Here is an 18,343-nt window from a genome sequence, read left to right as displayed (position 1 = left end):
CTTTCCCCCCCCCCCCCCCGGCCTTCTCCTTTCCCCTGCCCCCCCTGTCAGAAGCACAGACACTGACATGCAGAGAGTGAGACACACACTTGGGGTGGGGGCGGGCATCCCAGCACGCTGTTGGAGGGCTCCCGGTGCTGCAGTCGGTAAGTAGAAAATGTTTTATTTATTGATTTTTAAAAAATTATTTCTTATTAATTTTTTTTGATTGATTTATTGATGTTTTTATCATTTATTATTGATGATGGCTCTTTATTTGTAAAACTGAAGTGTTTAATGTTTGTAAACTTGCCTTTAAACCCCCCCGCCCCCCATTCCCTACGCCTGATTTGTAACCTACGCTTGATTTTCTGAAGTGTAGACAAGGTTTTTTCGAGCGTACAAAAATCTTCACTTACTCCATTCTAAGTTAGTTTGGAGTAAGTTTTCACTGCCGAAACTTTGAAAACAGGCGTAAGTGGCCAGACACGCCCCCTTTTGAAAAAAAATTCTGTTCCAAAGTGAAACTGTTCTAACTGATTAGAACTGGAGCAAACTAAATGCCGAGAATTTGAATTTCTAAGATACTCCGTTCTACACCAGTTTCTCCAAAAAATCAGGAGCAACTGAGGCCGAAACTTGGGCCCCTTGTGTTGTTTTTTGGCGTGTAGACTCCACTGTCGCTGTTGGCAATTTCCATTTCATGGCTTTAAAAATTTGCATTGAGTGCTACAACACTGTCCTAGCAATTAACTGTTGCATCATACAAAGTTATGAAATATGCAGTCTGCTCTCGACTCAGTGTACAGGCTCACTGTGATCAACTTGCATTCAGAAAGAAAGTTATGGATACCAGAATGTTGAATGCGAAAGCTTGATTATTCTTGGTGCTGAGACATGTTGGAGTTTAGCTCAGCACAGAAGCACTGCTCCAATCCCAGATTAAATAGAGAACTGCATGCAAGCAGGGATATTTCACAAGGGATGTGCTTGCGGAATATAGTTCTGTCATGATTAGCATGCCATCCAACCTCTTGCACCCTCTGGTTAAGCTTCTGAGTTAGCATTGGCTGATTTGCATCGATTGAGGGTTTCTGATCAACCTTCAAACTCCAGGCTATGGCAGAGCTATTCAATGATTACTTCACATCAGTCTACACTCATGTGGCTGATTAGTTTACAGCTGTGGGATGTACTATGGACCATAAAATTCTAAATATTAAAATAGATAGGAATGTCATCTCAGATGGAATAGGAAATTTCATCTTCCTTTGACTCTGACCTCTTGTGTGCCCCCTAGTCCTTTTGCCCCACCATTGGCGGCCATGCTTTCAGCCGCCGAGGTCCAGCTCTCTGGAATTCCCATCCTATGTCTCTCAATCTCCCTGTCTTTTTTTTTTTCAAGCCTTTTAACCCATCTCTCTGACCAAGGTTTTGGTCACCCCTCCAAGCCTTTACTCCTTTGACTCAACGTCCATTTTTTTCCTTTACACCATGGGAAGTTTTTCTACATTAGATGCTATATAAATTCAAGTTGTTGGGTATAAACTCGGTATATATCTTGTTTTAATATATCAGGGTTGTTCCAAACTGAGGTTGCTGTTGTAGACCGTTTTGCTCTGCTTATCTAAGGAAGGATATACTTACCTTGGAGGCGGTACAACAGAGTTTCACTAAATTGATTCCTCGGATGAGAGGGCTGTCTTATGATGAGATTGTGTAGAATGGGCCTATATTCCTTGGAGTTTAGAAGAATGAAACATACAAGATTTTGAAGGGGACTGACAGGGTAGATGCTGAGAGGTTGTTTCCCCTGGCTTGAGTGTCTAGAATTAGGGGGCACAGTCTCAGGATAAGGGGTAGGCCATTTAAGACCGAGATAAGGAGGAATTTCTTCATTCAGAGGGTTGTGAATCTTTGGCATTCTCTGCCCCAGAGGGCTGTGGATGCCAAGTCTCTGAACATATTCAAGGTTGAGATAGATAGGTTTTTGGAGTCAAGGGGAATCAAGGGATATGGAGATCAGGCAGGAAAGTGGAGTGGAGGTCAAGGATCAGCCATGATATTGAATGGTTGAGAAGGCTCGAAGGGCCGTACGGTCAACTCTTGCTCCTATTTCTCATGTTCTTATGTAGCATGACCATTATGCTAAGTGGGACAGAGTAAGGACATATCTAACAGTTCAAAACTGGTAATCCAGGAGGTGCTATGGGCCATCAGCAGCAGAATTGTATACCATTGCAATCTGTTACCTCATGACCCAACTCATCCCCCCCCCCCCCCCCCCCCCCCCACTCCATCTCCATTGAGCTGGACAATCAATTCTGGTAAAATGGAGACTGTAGAAGGGTGTGCTAAGAGCAGCATCACCCATACCTTAAAATGCAGCGGCAACCTAGTGGAGCTACAACACAGGACTAGCATACTAAACATCAAAAGCAGCAGGTTCTAGACAGAACTAAGCAGTTCCGCAATAAAGAGATCAGAGTGAAGCTCTGTAGTCCTATCACATCAAGGCGAGGATAGTAATGGACAGTCATGATAGGTTCTATGAACATCTACAACCACGGCAGAGTCTAGCACCCGATTGCAAGAGGCAAAGCTTCCGTGTATGTAAATGACTTCAGCCAAGAATGCAATGCTGATGATTTGGCATGGTCTCCTTCTGGTTTGATTAATTCCATGTGAAATTAAGAAGTGGCTGACTACACTGGACACAGCAAAAACTATGGGTCCTGATGACATCCAGGCCAATGTTAAAGACCTGTACATCAGATCGAGTTGTCTCCCAGCCAAGCTATTCATGTGCAACTATGACACTGGCATCTAATTAACTATGAAAAATTGCCCATGTATGTCCTACCACAACAGCGGGACAAACCTAATTTGGCCAATTACTACTCTATCATTAGCAAGTGATGGCAGAAATAATTAATGATGCCATCAAGCAATGCATGCTCACCAGTAACTAAATTCCTGATGCTCATTTCAGGTTCTGCCAGAGCCACTTGGCTCCCAACCATATAGCTTTGAAACAGACGTGGATGTTAAAGCTGAATAACCGAGGAGATGCGAGAGTAGCAATCCTCAACATCATGACAACATTTCATCCACTATGGCACTAAGGAGTCAGAGCAATATTGTTCTAATGGGGGTTAGTGAGATATTCCAACAATGGCTAGACTCATACCTGACACAGGAAGATGGTTATGATTGTTAGCAGCAAATCATCGCAGCCCCAGAACATTGCTGCCGAGGTTCATAAAAGCTGTGTCCTTGGCCAGATCACCCTCAGCTGCTTCATCTACAGTGTTCATCTTTATTTGCAACTCCTCTATGGCAGAGTCCAGCATCTTTTTTTGCAGGAGCTGGCAAGTGGTCAGCAACATTCGTGCCACTTGTGGGAAAAGAAGAAAAACTTTTATATAGTACCTTTCACATCCTCGAAATCCCTAACTGCTTCAGGGTCAGTTATTTTTGATGTGTAGTCACTGTTGTTTTATGGGCAAATGCAGCAGCCAATTTTCGCACAGCATTGCCCCACCAACCAGTCAGAAAAATGACCAGATAATCTACTTTAATGGTGTTGGTTGAAAGGACAAATGTTGGCCAGGATATCTTGTTGTAATGTGGGATCTTTCACATCCACCTGAGAAAGCAGGCCTTGGTTTATAGTTTCATTTGAAAGATGGCCCCTCTGACAATGGAGCACTTCCTCAATACTGAAATGAGAGAAAGAAGCTCACCATGTTGGGTCGGGGTGGAAGAAGATAGAGAAATCCTATTTTTCAGAAGTTCTGTGGATACAGTAAGATATGACTGTTGACAGAATAAAGGAAACTGGGGTTCTACTTCAAATTGAGGCTATAATTGAAATAGAGCTGAGACAGATGATTTTTTTTTCACCACCGGTGTGATTTTTTTTTAAAAAAGGGATTGTGTTCATTGGCACATTCCCCATGATGGAGGATTTCTTACTGCGTGTGGGGATTGAAATATTGAGGAATCTACTTCAAGCATTTTTCACCTCCGGAGTCTTGATCGAGTGGAATTCCTTGTCTGGAGAAAGCTGCATCATCTCTCAACTCAAAAGGTCACCGTCTAAGAAATTGTGTTTTATAAAGATACACGGGTTGCTGAAAATAGCAGCCCTGCAGATGGTCTTCAAATCAAACTATTTTGAGGTTAGCACATAAAATAGATACATTAATAAAAAGATCTTTGATCCCAGTTTAAGGTTTCTTGTCACATGGCAACAAAGTAGGCTACATTTGACCAGGTGTTTTGCCAGTTGCTTTAGTATGGTAATAAAAAAGAACTTGCATTTAGAAAGAAAGAGACTTGTATTTATATATTGCCTTTCACGTCCTTTGAACGTCGCAAATCACTTCATGGCCAAGAAGGCAGGGTTGCTTTGTAGACAAATGTGGCAGCCAATTTACACGTATAAAGATCCCACAAACAATGAGAAAAATGATCAGTTCTGATAAAAGGTAATCGACCTGAAACATAACTGTGTTTCTCTCTACCCAGATGCTACCTGACCCCCTGAGTATTTCCAGCATTTTCTGTTTTTATATCAGATTTCCAGCATCCACAGTATTTTACTTTTTGGATCAGTTAATCTGTGTTAGTGGTGGGATAATTGTTGGCCCAGACACAGGGCAAGCTCCCAGCTCTTGTAAGTATCGTCATGGAATCTTTTAGAACAGTGGAGATTGGACTGCTGTTTCACATGTCTGAAAGCACCTTTAACAATACAGCACTCAATGTTGCACTGACCATATGTTGAGGACAAACAGTTAAGGGACTTGTGGATTCTTGCATCAATGACTCATCAAGGACCTATTAACATCTACAAATTGAAATAGTCACATCAAATTGTACTTTGAAAGAGTAGATAAAACAAAAATATTGCAGTTGCTTTGTGCAAATAAAACTGAAGATGTCTTTCCCTCATATCTAAGATTGTTTCACCACCAGTACTGGGAACACAGCTGTATCAAATAGGGGTCAGCCTTGGGGAAAATGGTGCCCTAGATGGACTTGTATTTCTTTTGAGTTTAAGTATGTAGTAGTAGTATTGAAAATTTCAGAAATAAAGCTGTAATCTCAAATTTTTATAATTTAAATAATAAACAATACAAATCATTAAAAAATAACATTTAAGTGACAAACTGAACAATACATTAAAATTAAACATTAAACTAATAAATAACTAACACATAAAATATCTTGGTGGTGGTGGTGGTGAAAGTTTTGAGCCACATCATTCCTGATAGACAGGATGGCCAGCGAAGATCTCCCATGGTGGTGCGCATATGTTTTTGAGCTTCAACTTCAAGAAGCTCCATTTTTTTTTATTCGTTCATGGGATGTGGGCATCGCTGGCAAGGCCAGCATTTATTGCCCATCCCTAATTGCCCTTGAGAAAGTGGTGGGGAGCCACCTTGAATAGCTGAGATCTGTGTGGTGAAAATACTCCCAGTGTTAGGGAGCGAGTTCCAGGATTTTGACCCAGCGATGATAAAGGAACGGCGATATAATTCCAAGTCAGGATGGTGTGTGACTTGGAGGGAAATGGGGAGGTGGTGGTGCTCCCATGCGTCTGCTGTTCTTGTCCTTCTAGCTGGTAGAGGTCACGGATTTGGGAGGTTCTACTGAAGAAGCCTTGGCAAGTTGCTGCAGTGCATCTTGCAGATAGTACACACTGCAGCCACGGTATGCTTGTAATGGAGGGAGTGAATGTTTAAGGTTGTCGATGGGGTGCCAATCAAGCAATCTGCTTTGTCCTGGATGATATCCAAGCTGCTTGGGTGTTGTTGGAGCTGCACTCATCCAAGCCAGTGGAGAGTATTCCATCACACTCCTGACTTGTGCCTTGTAGATGGTGGAAAGACTTTGGGAGTCAAAAGGTAAGACACTTGCTGCAGAATACCCAGCCTCTGACCTGCTCTCGCAGTCAGTGTTTATGTGGCTGGTCTAGTTAACTTTCTGATCAATGGTGACCCCTGGGATGTTGCTGGTGGGGGATTCGGTGATGGTAATGCCATTGAATGTCAAGGGGTAGTGGTTAGACTCACTGGAGATAATCATTGCCTGGCACTTGTGTGGCGCAAATGTTACTTGCCACTTAATCAGTCCAAGCATGAATGTTGTCCAGGTCTTGCTGCATGTGGGCATGGACTGTTACATTGTCCTGCTCACCACTGATTATGGACATGGTTAACAGGAACCTGAGTGCTATCCATGTGTTTGGGAACTTGCTCTTGAATCTTGAGGTTTGCTCTTGCACCACAGTCTTTTGGCAGCAGACTTTTGATCGTCGTGGCATCCTGGGCGATGATCCTTCTGTCAGGTCGGTCCTGGTATCACAGCAGCACTAATGAGAAAGATTTGCCAAATCTCAAACTTTACACAACAGGAGATGAAAGTAAAAATGAGTAATAAGAAAAAGGAGGCAATGCTTTTTAACCTGAAATGTAATTAAGTTGTGCAGCAAGTTAACATTAAAGCTAGTGAAGTAGTCAACAACAACAACTTGTATTTAAATAGTGTTTTTAACATAGTAAAACGTCCCAAGGCGCTTCACGCGACCATTATAAAACACTTTGATACGGAGCCACATAAGGAGAAATTAGGGCAGACTTGGTCAGAGGTAGGTTCTAAGGATTGTATTAAAGGCGGAGAGGTTTAGGGAGCGAATTCCAGAGCTTGGGGCCCAGGCAGCTGAAGGCACAGCCACCACTGGTTGAGCGATTTAAAATCAGGGATGCTGAGGAGGCCAGAATTAGAGGAGTGTAGCTATCTTGGGGATTGTGGGGCTGGAGGAGATTCGAGACGGGAAGGGGCAAGGCCATGGAGGGATTTGAAAACAAGGATGAGAATTTTTAAATTGCGGCATTGCTTAACTGGAAGCCAATGTAGGTCAGCGAACACGGGGGTGATGGGTGAATGGGACTTGGTGCGAGTTAGGACATGGGCAGTCGAGCTTTGAATGAGCTCAAATTTACATAGGGTAGAATGTGGGAAGCTAGCCAAGAGTGCGTTAGAATAGTCAAGTCTAGAAGTAACAAAGTTTCAGCAGCAGATGAGCTGAGGCAGGGGCGGAGACGTGTGATGTGATGGAGGTGGAAATAAGTGGTCTTCGTTATGGCATGGATATGAAGCTCATTTCAGGGTCAAATATGACACCAAGGTTGCGAACAGTCTGAATCGGCCTCAGACAGATGCGAGGGAGAGGGATGGAGTCAGTGGCTAGGGAACAGTGTTTGTGGCAGGAACAGAATACAATAGTTTCAGTCTTCCCAATATTTAGTTGGAAGAAATTTCTGCTCATCCAGCACGATGTCAGACAAGCAGTCTGACAATTTAGAGACAGTGGAGGGGTTGAGAGAAGTGGTGGTGAGGTAAAGCTGGATATCGTCAGCATACATGTGGAAACTGCCACTGTGTCAGTATAAATGGACGCAAAACACCACCAGGTCTGGATTTGGTGTATCCTTGGGAGGACAGAGATAGAAAATGATGTGTTTAATGGTGGGCGGAAGCAACTGGGGGAAGAAGAGTGCTTCCATGTCACCGGGACAATCATTTAAACTATTTTCAAAACTCATCAGATTTACCATAGATTACTCATAGATTGCCATAATTTCTCTGCTCGCTGACCTACATTGGCTCTTTGAGCAATGCCTCGATTTTAAAATTTTCATCCTGTTTTCAAATCCATCCATGGTTTCTCCCCTCCCTATATCTGTAATCTCCTCCAGCCCTACAACCCTCCTCCAATTGTGCGCTCCTCCAATTCTGACCTCTTCAGTATACCTGATTTTAATTGTTCAACCATTGGTGGCTGTGTGGAATTCACTCCCTAAACCTCTCTACCTTTCCTTCCCAAGACGCTCCTTAAAACCTACCTCTTTGACCACTTTCCATACCTTGGGAGCCTTTTATTCGCAAGGGCAGACATCAACGACAAGGTTTAACACGGCCTCCAGTGTGCCAGCGCAGCCTTCGGCCGCCTGAGGAAAAGAGTGTTAGAAGATCAGGCCCTCAAATCTGGCATCAAGCTCATGATCTACAGAGCTGTAGTGACACCCGCCCTCACGTATGGCTCAGAGACGTGGACCATATACAGTTGACACCTCAAATCACTGGAGAAATATCACCAACGATGTCTCCGCAAGATCCTGCAAATCCCCTGGGAGACTCATCAATATTCGTGTCCTCGATCAGGCCAACATCCCCAGCTTCGAAGCACTGACCACACTCGACCAGCACCTTTGGGTGGGCCACATTGTTTGCATGCCTGACGCAAGACTCCCAAAACAAGCGATCTACTCTGAACTTCTACACAGCCAGCGAGTCCCAGGTGGGCAGAGGAAACGTTTTAAGGACATCCTAAAAGCCTCCTTGATAAAATGCAACATCCCCACCAACACCTGGAAGTCCCTGGCCAAAGACCGCCCTAAGTGGAGGAAGAGCATCCGGGAGGATGCTGAGCATCTTGAGTCTCATTGCCGAGAGCATGCAAAAAGCAAGCGCAGGCAGCAGAAGGAGTGTGTGGCAAACCAGACTCCCCAGCCACCCTTTCCTTCAACAACTGTCCCACCTGTGACCGAGACTGTAATTCCCGTATTGGACTGTTCAGTCATCTAAGAACTCAACTTTGAGTGGAAGCAAGTCTTCCTCGATTTTGAGGGACTGCCTATGATGATGATGGTCAGTTGCCCTATTATCTCCATATGTGCCTCTGTCAAATTCTGTTTTATAACGCTCCTGTTAAGTGCCTTGGGACATTTTACTATGTTGAAGCCACTATATAAATACAATTTGTTGTTGAAATCCTTGCAATACTTGAAGAAATAGCTGGACTAATCAAAGGTATCCCGATGAATAGGCTGGACGACAATGGTCAGTCTTGCTTTGTTCCTCTTTCAAGAGAAAGATTCAGCGAGTCTCAGGAAATGTCACTTGCTTTCGGCGATTTTTTTTTTTTCCATAAGGCTTTCAGCCTAGTGCTTTGTGCATTGGGTAAGGGTAAGACATAATTGAGAAGGTATGGCGATGAGATAACAACTGTGAATGAACTGTATGAAAAGCATCAGCAAGAAGGAAACAATGGAGGAAAAAACAGCATGAAAAAGATTGACTGGGAGATGAGATTTATGTATCAACAATCGCCACGAAAGCAGATTACCATTATTCTCTGATTGAGACCTATATACTGTGCATGAATTGGCTACCATGTTTTCCTACAAAACAAACTTCAAAAGTAATTAATTGTGACGTTTTTCGATGTCCTGCGGATGTGACGGACGATATAGAAACTCATGCTCTACATGCAGCAGTAGGGAGGCACAATTTTACTTAAATATTTTGTCTATGAACAATGCCACAAGATCAACTGACGATTATGTAATGTGTTTCATAGGATAGTGTTCCAGGGCTTAACAGGAGCAATGCTGCAGGAGATCACTAGTCTAGTCTTAATTTGAAATTACTTAATTGAAACTATTTGGTTTAAATTTTTAGTGCTAAATTCCCCTTTTTTTATTTATGTTGCTCAGTCAAATAATTGGTTTTCAAAAAATAAAAATTAACTGCAAATTATCAAGAGTAGACTAGTACTCGTATCAGTTAATTAAAAAAAAAAAGTTATATTACAAGGTGGTAGAATGGTGTAAGATTGAGGGGGCTTGACAAGATGGATGCAGCGAGGATGTTTCCACTGATGGGGGAGATGAGAACTAGAGGGCATGATCTTAGAATAAGGGGCCGGTCGCCCATTTAAAACAGATGAGAAATTTCTTCGTGTTGTTAACCTGTGGAATTCGCTGCCTCAGAGAGCTGTGGAAGCTGGGGTATTGAATAAATTTAAGACACAAGTACAATTTTTTAACGATAAGGGGATAAGGGGTTATGGGGAGCGAGCGGGGAAGTGGAGCTGAGCCCATGATCAGATCAGCCATGATCTTATTAAATGGCGGAGCAGGCTCGAGGGGCCGTATGGCCTACTCCTATTTCTTATGTTCTTATATGCCTGCCAATCAATGTAAAATTTTACTTGAGTTATTCAATTCAATTTTTTTATACCATCTTTTTAATCTTCATGTACAGAAGACTTCAGGAAGAAGATAAGTTCCGTACATCATCTTTGCCTGCCATCCCAAATCCCTTTCCAGAGTTGTGTAGCCCTGCCAGCTCTCCAGTGTTGACGCCTGGTTCAATGCCTCAGAGTCCACCTATCCATAATCATGTGAGTAAAACTGTTTTAAAATGTGACTGCTTTACAGATGCATGAATTACTGTGCATTTCCAGCGCTGTAACTAATTTGTGAATTTTCCTGACCTATGCTTACCAGAAATATTTAAATTAACATTTTTAGCTTATATTAATATAAGAACATAAGAATTAGGAACAGGAGTAGGCCATCTCGCCCTTCGAGCCTGCTCCGCCATTCAATAAGATCATGGCTGATCTGGCCGTGGACTCAGCTCCACTTACCTGCCCGCTCTCCATAACCCTTAATTCCCTTTATTGGTTAAAAATCTATCTATCTGTGACTTGAATACATTCAATGAGCTAGCCTCAACTGCTTCCTTGGGCAGAGAATTCCACAGATTCACAACCCTCTGGGAGAAGAAATTCCTTCTCAACTCGGTTTTAAATTGGCTCCTCCGTATTTTGAGGCTGTGCCCCCTAGTTCTAATCTCCCCGACCAGTGGAAATAACCCCTCTGCCTCTATCTTGTCTATCCCTTTCATTATTTTAAATGTTTCTATACGATCACCCCTCATCCTTCTGAACTCCAACGAGTAAAGACCCAGTCTACTCAATCTATCATAAGGTAACCTCCTCATCTCCGGAATCAGCCTCGTGAATCGTCTCTCTACCCCCTCCAAAGCTAGTATATCCTTCCTTAAGTAAGATGACCAAAACTGCACGCAGTACTCCAGGTGCGGCCTCACCAATACCCTGTACAGTTGCAGCAGGACCTCCCTGCTTTTGTACTCCATCCCTCTCGCAATGAAGGCCAACATTCCATTTGCCTTCCTGATTACCTGCTGCACCTGCAAACTAACTTTTTGGGATTCATGCACAAGGACCCCAGGTCCCTCTGCATCTCAGCATGTTGTAATTTCTCCCCATTCAAATAATATTCCCTTTTACTGTTTTTTTTTTTCCCCCAAGGTGGATGACCTCACACTTTCCGACATTGTATTCCATCTGCTAAACCTTCGCTTATTCGCTTAACCTATCCAAATCTCTTTGCAGCCTCTCTGTGTCCTCTACACAACCCGCTTTCCCACTAATCTTTGTCATCTGCAAATTTTGTTACACTACATTCTGTCCCCTCTTCCAGGTCATCTATGTATATTGTAAACAGTTGTGGTCCCAGCACTGATCCCTGTGGCCCACCGATTTCCAACCCGAAAAGGACCCATTTATCCCAACTCTCTGCTTTCTGTTCTCCAGCCAATTCTCTATCCATGCTAATACATTTCCCCTCACTCCGCATACCTCTATCTTCTGCAGTAACCTTTTGTGTGGCACCTTATCGAATGCCTTTTGGAAATCTAAATACACCACATCCATCGATACACCTCTATCCACCATGCTCGTTATATCCTCAAAGAATTCCAGTAAATTAGTTAAACATGATTTCCCCTTCATGAATCCATGTTGCGTCTGCTTGATTGCACTATTCCTATCTAGATGTCCCGTTATTTCTTAATAGTTTCAAGCATTTTCCCCACTACAGATGTTAAACTAACCGGCCTGTAGTTACCTGCCTTTTGTCTGCCCCCTTTTTTTAAACAGAGGCGTTACATTAGCTGCTTTCCAATCCGCTGGTACCTCCCCAGAGTCCACAGAATTTTGGTAGATTATAACTAATGCATCTGCTATAACCTCCGCCATCTCTTTTAATACCCTGGGATGCATTTCATCAGGACCAGGGGACTTGTCTACCTTGAGTCCCATTGGCCTGTCCAGCACTACCCCCTTAGTGATAGTGATTGTCTCCAGGTCCTCCCTTCCCACATTCCTGTGACCAGCAATTTCTGGCATGGTTTTTGTGTCTTCCACTGTGAAGACCGAAGCAAAATAATTGTTTAAGGTCTCAGCCATTTCCACATTTCCCATTATTAAATCCCCCTTCTCATCTTCTAAGAGACCAACGTTTACTTTAGTCACTCTTTTCCGTTTTAGATAATTGTGCATAGGAAGCAATAATTTGACTTTGGCAACTGTTAATACTGATTCATTGCTACCAATTCATACAATTGTTCTCCCCAGTTTCCCTGTTACTTTCCTTTTTTACCAACTCTCATGTTCTTTAGATCGAAGATACATTTGTGCATATTTGATACTAAAGCTAAAATAAAAGCTGGAAAAGACAGAAGTTCAATTACCATATATGTGTAATGTGTGTGTTCACAAAAATTCACTTGTCTGATGAAGGGCCGTTCTGAAAACATTTACTTAACTTTCTCTCAGATAGTTATTGACTTGTGTTCCCAATTTTAGATTTCCAAAGTCATATTTTTTGTTTTCGATCAATAAGAGAAATTTCCCTGGGTCTGTGCCGAAGTATACTGGATCATCTATGACTATTGGAAGATTGGGCAGGTGGGAGGACATCTGTAAAGCAATCCGCTAGTTTTTCCTTCCATTTAAATAAATAGAAGGAAAATTGAATGGCTTTCTTTACAGGCATGTTGATTGATCTAGATTATTTGTTGATTGCTGCACCCAGGCAACCCAGTGAGCCTGGGTACAGACCCAGGAAAATTACCCCAAATATTTAGTTTTCATTTCCACTCATACACAGAAATTGGGCTTTGTTGCATTGTTTCCATATTCACATTCCTTCATAGGAATTGAGCCCTATCTTGAGTGTTCTGAGGTTGCTGACATTACCTGAGCAGCCTTGGATGTGTCTGGGACTTAGGATGTTGGAAAGAACTGTGTGGTTCAGTGTTGGCACACTATTCTAATCTTAAATCTTGGAATGAGTGATCATAGCATGATTGAAATTCACAGTCAGATGGAGAGTGAGAAAGTTGAATCTCTAACCAGCATACTAAGCTTAAATAAAGAAGACTATGAAGCTATAAGGGCAGAGTTGGCTAAAGTGGACTGGGAAAATAGATTAAAGTTAGGACGGTTGATGAACATTTAAGGAGATATTACAACGCAAGAAAAATATATTCCAGTGAGGAGCAAAGGATGTAAGAGAAAAGATAGCCATCCATGGCATACAAAGTAGCCAAAACTAGTGGGAGGATGGAAGATTGGGAAGCTTTTAAAAGCCAGCAAAAAATGACTTCAAAAAATGATTGAGATAGACTATGAAAGTAAACTAGCACAAAATATAAAATCCGATAGCAAGAGTTTCTATAGGTATATAAAAAGGAAAAGAGTGGCTAGAATAAATGTTGGTCCCTTAAGAGGACGAGACCGTGGAATTAGTAATGGGGAACATGGAGATGGCAGAAACTCAACAAATATTTTATCAATCTTTACGGTAGAGGACACTAACAATATTCTGACAGTGGATAGTCAAGGTGCTATGAGGGCGGGGAACAATTTAACACAATCACTGAGGAGGTGGTACTCAGTAAGATAATGGGACTAAAGGCAGATAAATCCCCTGGACCTGATGGCTTGCATCCTAGGGTCTTAAGAGAAGTAACGGCAGGGATTTTGGATGCATTGGTTGTAATTTACCAAAATTCCCTGGATTCTGGGGAGGTCCCAGCAGATTGGAAAACTGCAAATGTATTGCTCCTATTTAAAAAAGGAGGCAGACAGAAAGCAGGAAACTACAGACCAGTTAGCCTAACATCTGTGGTTGGGAAAATGTTGGAGTCCATTAAAGAAACAGTAGCAGGACATTTGGAAAAGCAAAATTCCGTCAGGCAGAGTCGGCATGGATTTACGAAGGGGGAGTCATGTTTGACAAATTTGCTGGAGATCTTTGAGGATGTAACGAACAGGGTGGATAAAGGGGAACCAGTAGATGTGTATTTGGACTTCCAGAAGGCATTTGACAAGGTGCCACATACAGGGTTACTGTATTAAGATAAAAGTTCACAGGGTTGGGGGTAATATTAGCATGGCTAGAGGATTGGCTTACTCACAGAAAACAGACTGAATAAATGGTTCATTCTCTGGTTCGCAACCATTAACTAGTGGCATGCCGCAGGGATCAGTGCTGGGACCCCAACTATTTACAATCTATATTAATGACTTGGAAGAAGGGACTGAGTGGAGTTGAGTCCATGATCAGATCAGCCATTGAATGGTGGAGCAGGCTCGAAGGGGGCGTATGGCCTACTCCTGTCGGGAGGCCAGCATCGGAGAGGCCCAGCAGGGAGACGGGAGGCCAGCCGGTGCAGCTGCAGCAGGGAGGCAAAAAAGTAGAAAGAAATCGAAAGGTAACGTCACAGCTAAGGGGTAACTGATTGGCTGGTGATTGGGGAGTAGTTTTTCTTTTTCTTTTTCTTTATCAGTAAGTAACCTTTAGCATTGTTGCCAATTTAAGTTTACCTAAGGGTTAAGTCATGGCAGGAGAGCTCGGACATGGGTTATGCTCCTCCTGTACTATGTGGGCAGTCAGGGATGCTTCCGGTGTCCATGACGACTACGTGTGCAGGAAGTGCATCTGCCTGCAGCTCCTGACGGACAGCATTGCGGCACTGGAGCTGCGGGTGGATTCACTCTGGAGCATCCATGATGCTGAGAATGACGTGAATAGCACGTTTCGTAAGTTGGTCTTATCGCAGGAAAAGGGTACACGGCCAGATAGGGAATGGGTGACCAACTGGAAGAGCAGTGCAAGGAAGGTAGTGCAGGGGTCCCCTGCAAAACAGATACACCACTTTGGGTACTGTTGAGGGGGAAGATTCATCAGGGGAGGGTAGCAGCAGCCAAGTTCATGGCACTGTGGGTGGCTCTGCTGCACAGGAGGGCAGGAAAAAGAGTGGGAGAGCTATAATGATAGGGGATTCAATTGTAAGGGGAATAGATAGCTGTTTCTGCGGCTGCAACCGAGACTCCAGGATGGTATGTTCCCTCCCTAATGCAAGGGTCAAGGATGTCTTGGAGCGGGTGCAGGACATTCCGAAAAGGGAGGGTGAACAGCCAATTGTCGTAGTGTATATAAGTACCAACGATATAGGTAAAAAAACAGGATAAGGTCCTACAAGATGAATTTAGGGAGCTGGGAGCTAAATTTTAAAAGTACGACCTTAAAAGTAGTAATCTCAGGATTGCTACCAGTGCCACGTGCTAGTCAGAGTAGGAATTGCAGGATAGCTCAGATGAATACCTGGCTTGAGGAGTGGTGCAGAAGGGAGGTATTCAAATTCCTGGGACATTGGTTCTGGGGGAGATGGGACCAGTACAAACCGGACGGTCTGCACCTGGGCAGGACCGGAACCAATGTCCTAGGGGGGAGTGTTTGCTAGTGCTGTTGAGTTAAACTAATATGGCAGGGGATGGGAACCCAAGCAGGGAGACAAAGGGAAGTAGAATTGGGGCAGAAGCAAAAGATAGAAAGGAGAAAAGTAAAAGTGGAGGGCAGAGAAACTGAAGGCAAAAAGGACCACATTACAGCAAAATCCTAAAGGGGAAGTGTGTTGGAAAGACAAGCCTGAAGGCTCTGTGCCTCAATGCGAGGAGTATTCGGAATAAGTTGGACGAATTAACTGCGCAGATAGCACTTAAAGGGTATGATGTAATTGGCATCACGGAGACATAGCTCCAGAGTGACCAAGACTGGGAACTCAACATCTTGGGGTATTCAACATTGAGGAAGGATAGACAGAAAGGAAAAGGAGGCGGGGTGGCATTGCTGGTTAAAGAGGAAATTAATGCAATAGTAAGAAAGGACATTAGCTTGGATGATGTGGAATCGGTATGGGTGCAGCTACGGAATACCAAGGGGCAGGAAACGCTAGTGGGAGTTGTGTACAAACCACCAAACAGTAGTAGTAGTAAGGTTGGGGACAGCATCAAACAAGAAATTAGGGATGCATTCAATAAGGGTACAGCAGTTATCATAAATGACTTTAATCTACATATTGATTGGGCTAACCAAACTGGTAGCAATGCGGTGGAGGAGGATTTCCTGGAATGTATTAGGGATGGTTTTCTCGACCGGTATGTTGAGGAACCAACTGGGGAGTTGGCCATCCGAGACTGGGTGATGTGTAATGAGAAAGGACTAATTAGCAATCTTGTGCGAGGCCCCTTGGGGAAGAGTGACCATAACATGGTAGAATTCTTTATTAAGATGGAGAATGACACAGTTAATTCAGAAACTAGGGTCCTGAACTTAAGGAAAGGTAACTTCGATGGTTTGAGGCGTGAATTGGCTAGAATAGACTGGCAAATGATACTTAAAGGGTTGATGGTGGATCGGCAATGGCAAAATTTAAAGATCACATGGATGAACTTCAGCAATTGTACATCCCTGTTTGGAGTAAAAATAAAACTGGAAGGTGGCTCAACCGTGGCTAACAAGGGAAATTAAGGATAGTGTTAAATCCAAGGAAGAGGCATAAATTTGCCAGAAAAAGCAGCAAACCTGAGGACTGGGAGAAATTTACAATTCAGCAGAGGAGGACAAAGGGTTTAATTAAGAGGGGGAAAATAGAGTGCGAGAAGAAACTTGCAGAGAACATAAAAACTGACTGTAAAAGCTTCTATAGATATGTGAAGACAAAAAGATTAGTGAAGACAAACGTAGGTGGCTTGCAGTCGGATTCAGGTGAATTTATAATGGGGCACAAAGAAATAGCAGAACAATTGAACAAATACTTTTGTGTCTTGCTTTGTGAAGACCGAACCAATAACCTTCCGGAAGTACTAGGGGACCGAGTGTCGAGTGAGAAGGAGGAACTGAAGGATATCCTTATGAGGCGGGAAATTGTGTTCGGGAAATTGATGGGATTGAGGGCCGATAAATCTCCGGGGCCTGATGGTCTGCATACCAGAGTACTTAAGGAAATTTCCCTCGAAATAGTGGGTACATTGGTGATCATTTTCCAACAGTCTATCGACTCTGGATCAGTTCCTATGGACTGGAGGGTAGCTAATCTAACACCACTTTTTAAAAAGGGAGGGAGCGAGAAAGCGGATAATTATAGACTGGTTTGCGTGACATCAGTAGTGGGGAAAATGTTGGAATCAATTATTAAGGATGAAATAGCAGCGCATTTGGAAAGCAGTGACAGGATCGGTCCAATCAGCCTGGATTTATAAAGGGGAAATCATGCTTGACAAATCTTCTGGAATTTTTTGAGGATGCAACTAGTAGAATGGACAAGGGAGAACCAGTGGATGTGGTGTATTTGGACTTTCAAAAGGCTTTTGACAAGGTCCCGCACAAGAGATTCGTGTGCAAAATCAAAGCTCACGGTATTGGGGGTAATATACTGATGGGGGTAGAGAACTGGTTGGCAGACAGGAAGCAGAGAGTCGGGTTAAATGGGTCCTTTTCAGAATGGCAGGCAGTGACTCGTGGCGTGCCACAGGGCTCAGTGTTGGGACCCCAGCTCTTTACAATATACATCAATGATGTAGATGAAGGAATTGAGTGTAATATCTCCAAGTTTGCAGATGACACTAAACTGGGTGGCGGTGTGAGCTGTGAGGGGGACACTAAGGCTGCAGGGTGACTTGGACATGTTCGGTGAGTGGTGCATGGCATGTGGATAAATGTGAGGTTATCCACTTAGGGAGCAAAAACGCAAAGACAGAATATTATCTGAATGGCGGCAGATTAGGAAAAGGGGAGGTACAAGAAGACCTCGGTGTCATGGTTCATCAGTCATTGAAAGTTGGCATACAGGTACAGTAGGTAGTGAAGAAGACAAATGGTATGTTGGCCTTTATAGCTAGGGGATTTGAGTATAGGAGCAGGGAGGTCTTACTACAGTTGTACAGGGCCTTGGTGAGGCCTCACCTGGAATATTGTGTTCAGTTTTGGTCTCCTAGTCTGGGGAAGGACGTTCTTGCTATTGAGGGAGTGCAGCGAAGGTTCACCAGACTGATTCGCTGGATGGCAGGACTGATGTATGAGGAGAGACTGGATCAACTGGGCCTTTATACATTGGAGTTTAGAAGGATGAAAGGGGATCTCATAGAAACATATAAGGTTCTGACTGGACAGGTTAGATACGGGTAGAGTGTTCCCGATGTTGGGGAAGTCCAGAACCAGGGGACATAGTGTAAAGATAAGGGGCAAGCCATTTAGGACTGAGATGAGGAGAAACTTCTTCACTCAGAGAGCTGTTAACCATTGGAATTTCCTGCCGCAGAGAGTTGTTGATGCCAGTTCGTTGGATATAT

The 18,343-nt window shown here is 43.4% G+C and overlaps 1 protein-coding gene across 7 annotated transcripts in view; it reads left to right on the top strand.

The window, feature by feature from the left end:
• Positions 1 to 18,343, top strand: part of LOC139264544 (growth factor receptor-bound protein 10-like) — a 318,358-nt gene that overhangs the window by 183,302 nt on the left and 116,713 nt on the right. For all 7 annotated transcript variants that reach the window (XM_070881164.1, XM_070881168.1, XM_070881167.1 and 4 more), the window contains one exon: positions 10,099 to 10,237. In XM_070881164.1, the coding sequence (XP_070737265.1) occupies positions 10,099 to 10,237 (139 nt within the window). The remainder of the gene's footprint in view (positions 1 to 10,098; positions 10,238 to 18,343) is intronic.

Source organism: Pristiophorus japonicus, chromosome 5 (genome assembly GCF_044704955.1).
Source record: "Pristiophorus japonicus isolate sPriJap1 chromosome 5, sPriJap1.hap1, whole genome shotgun sequence".
NCBI lineage: Eukaryota > Metazoa > Chordata > Chondrichthyes > Pristiophoridae > Pristiophorus > Pristiophorus japonicus.
Note: the sequence above shows the minus strand (reverse complement) of the source record. Positions and strands in the feature narration are given on the sequence as shown.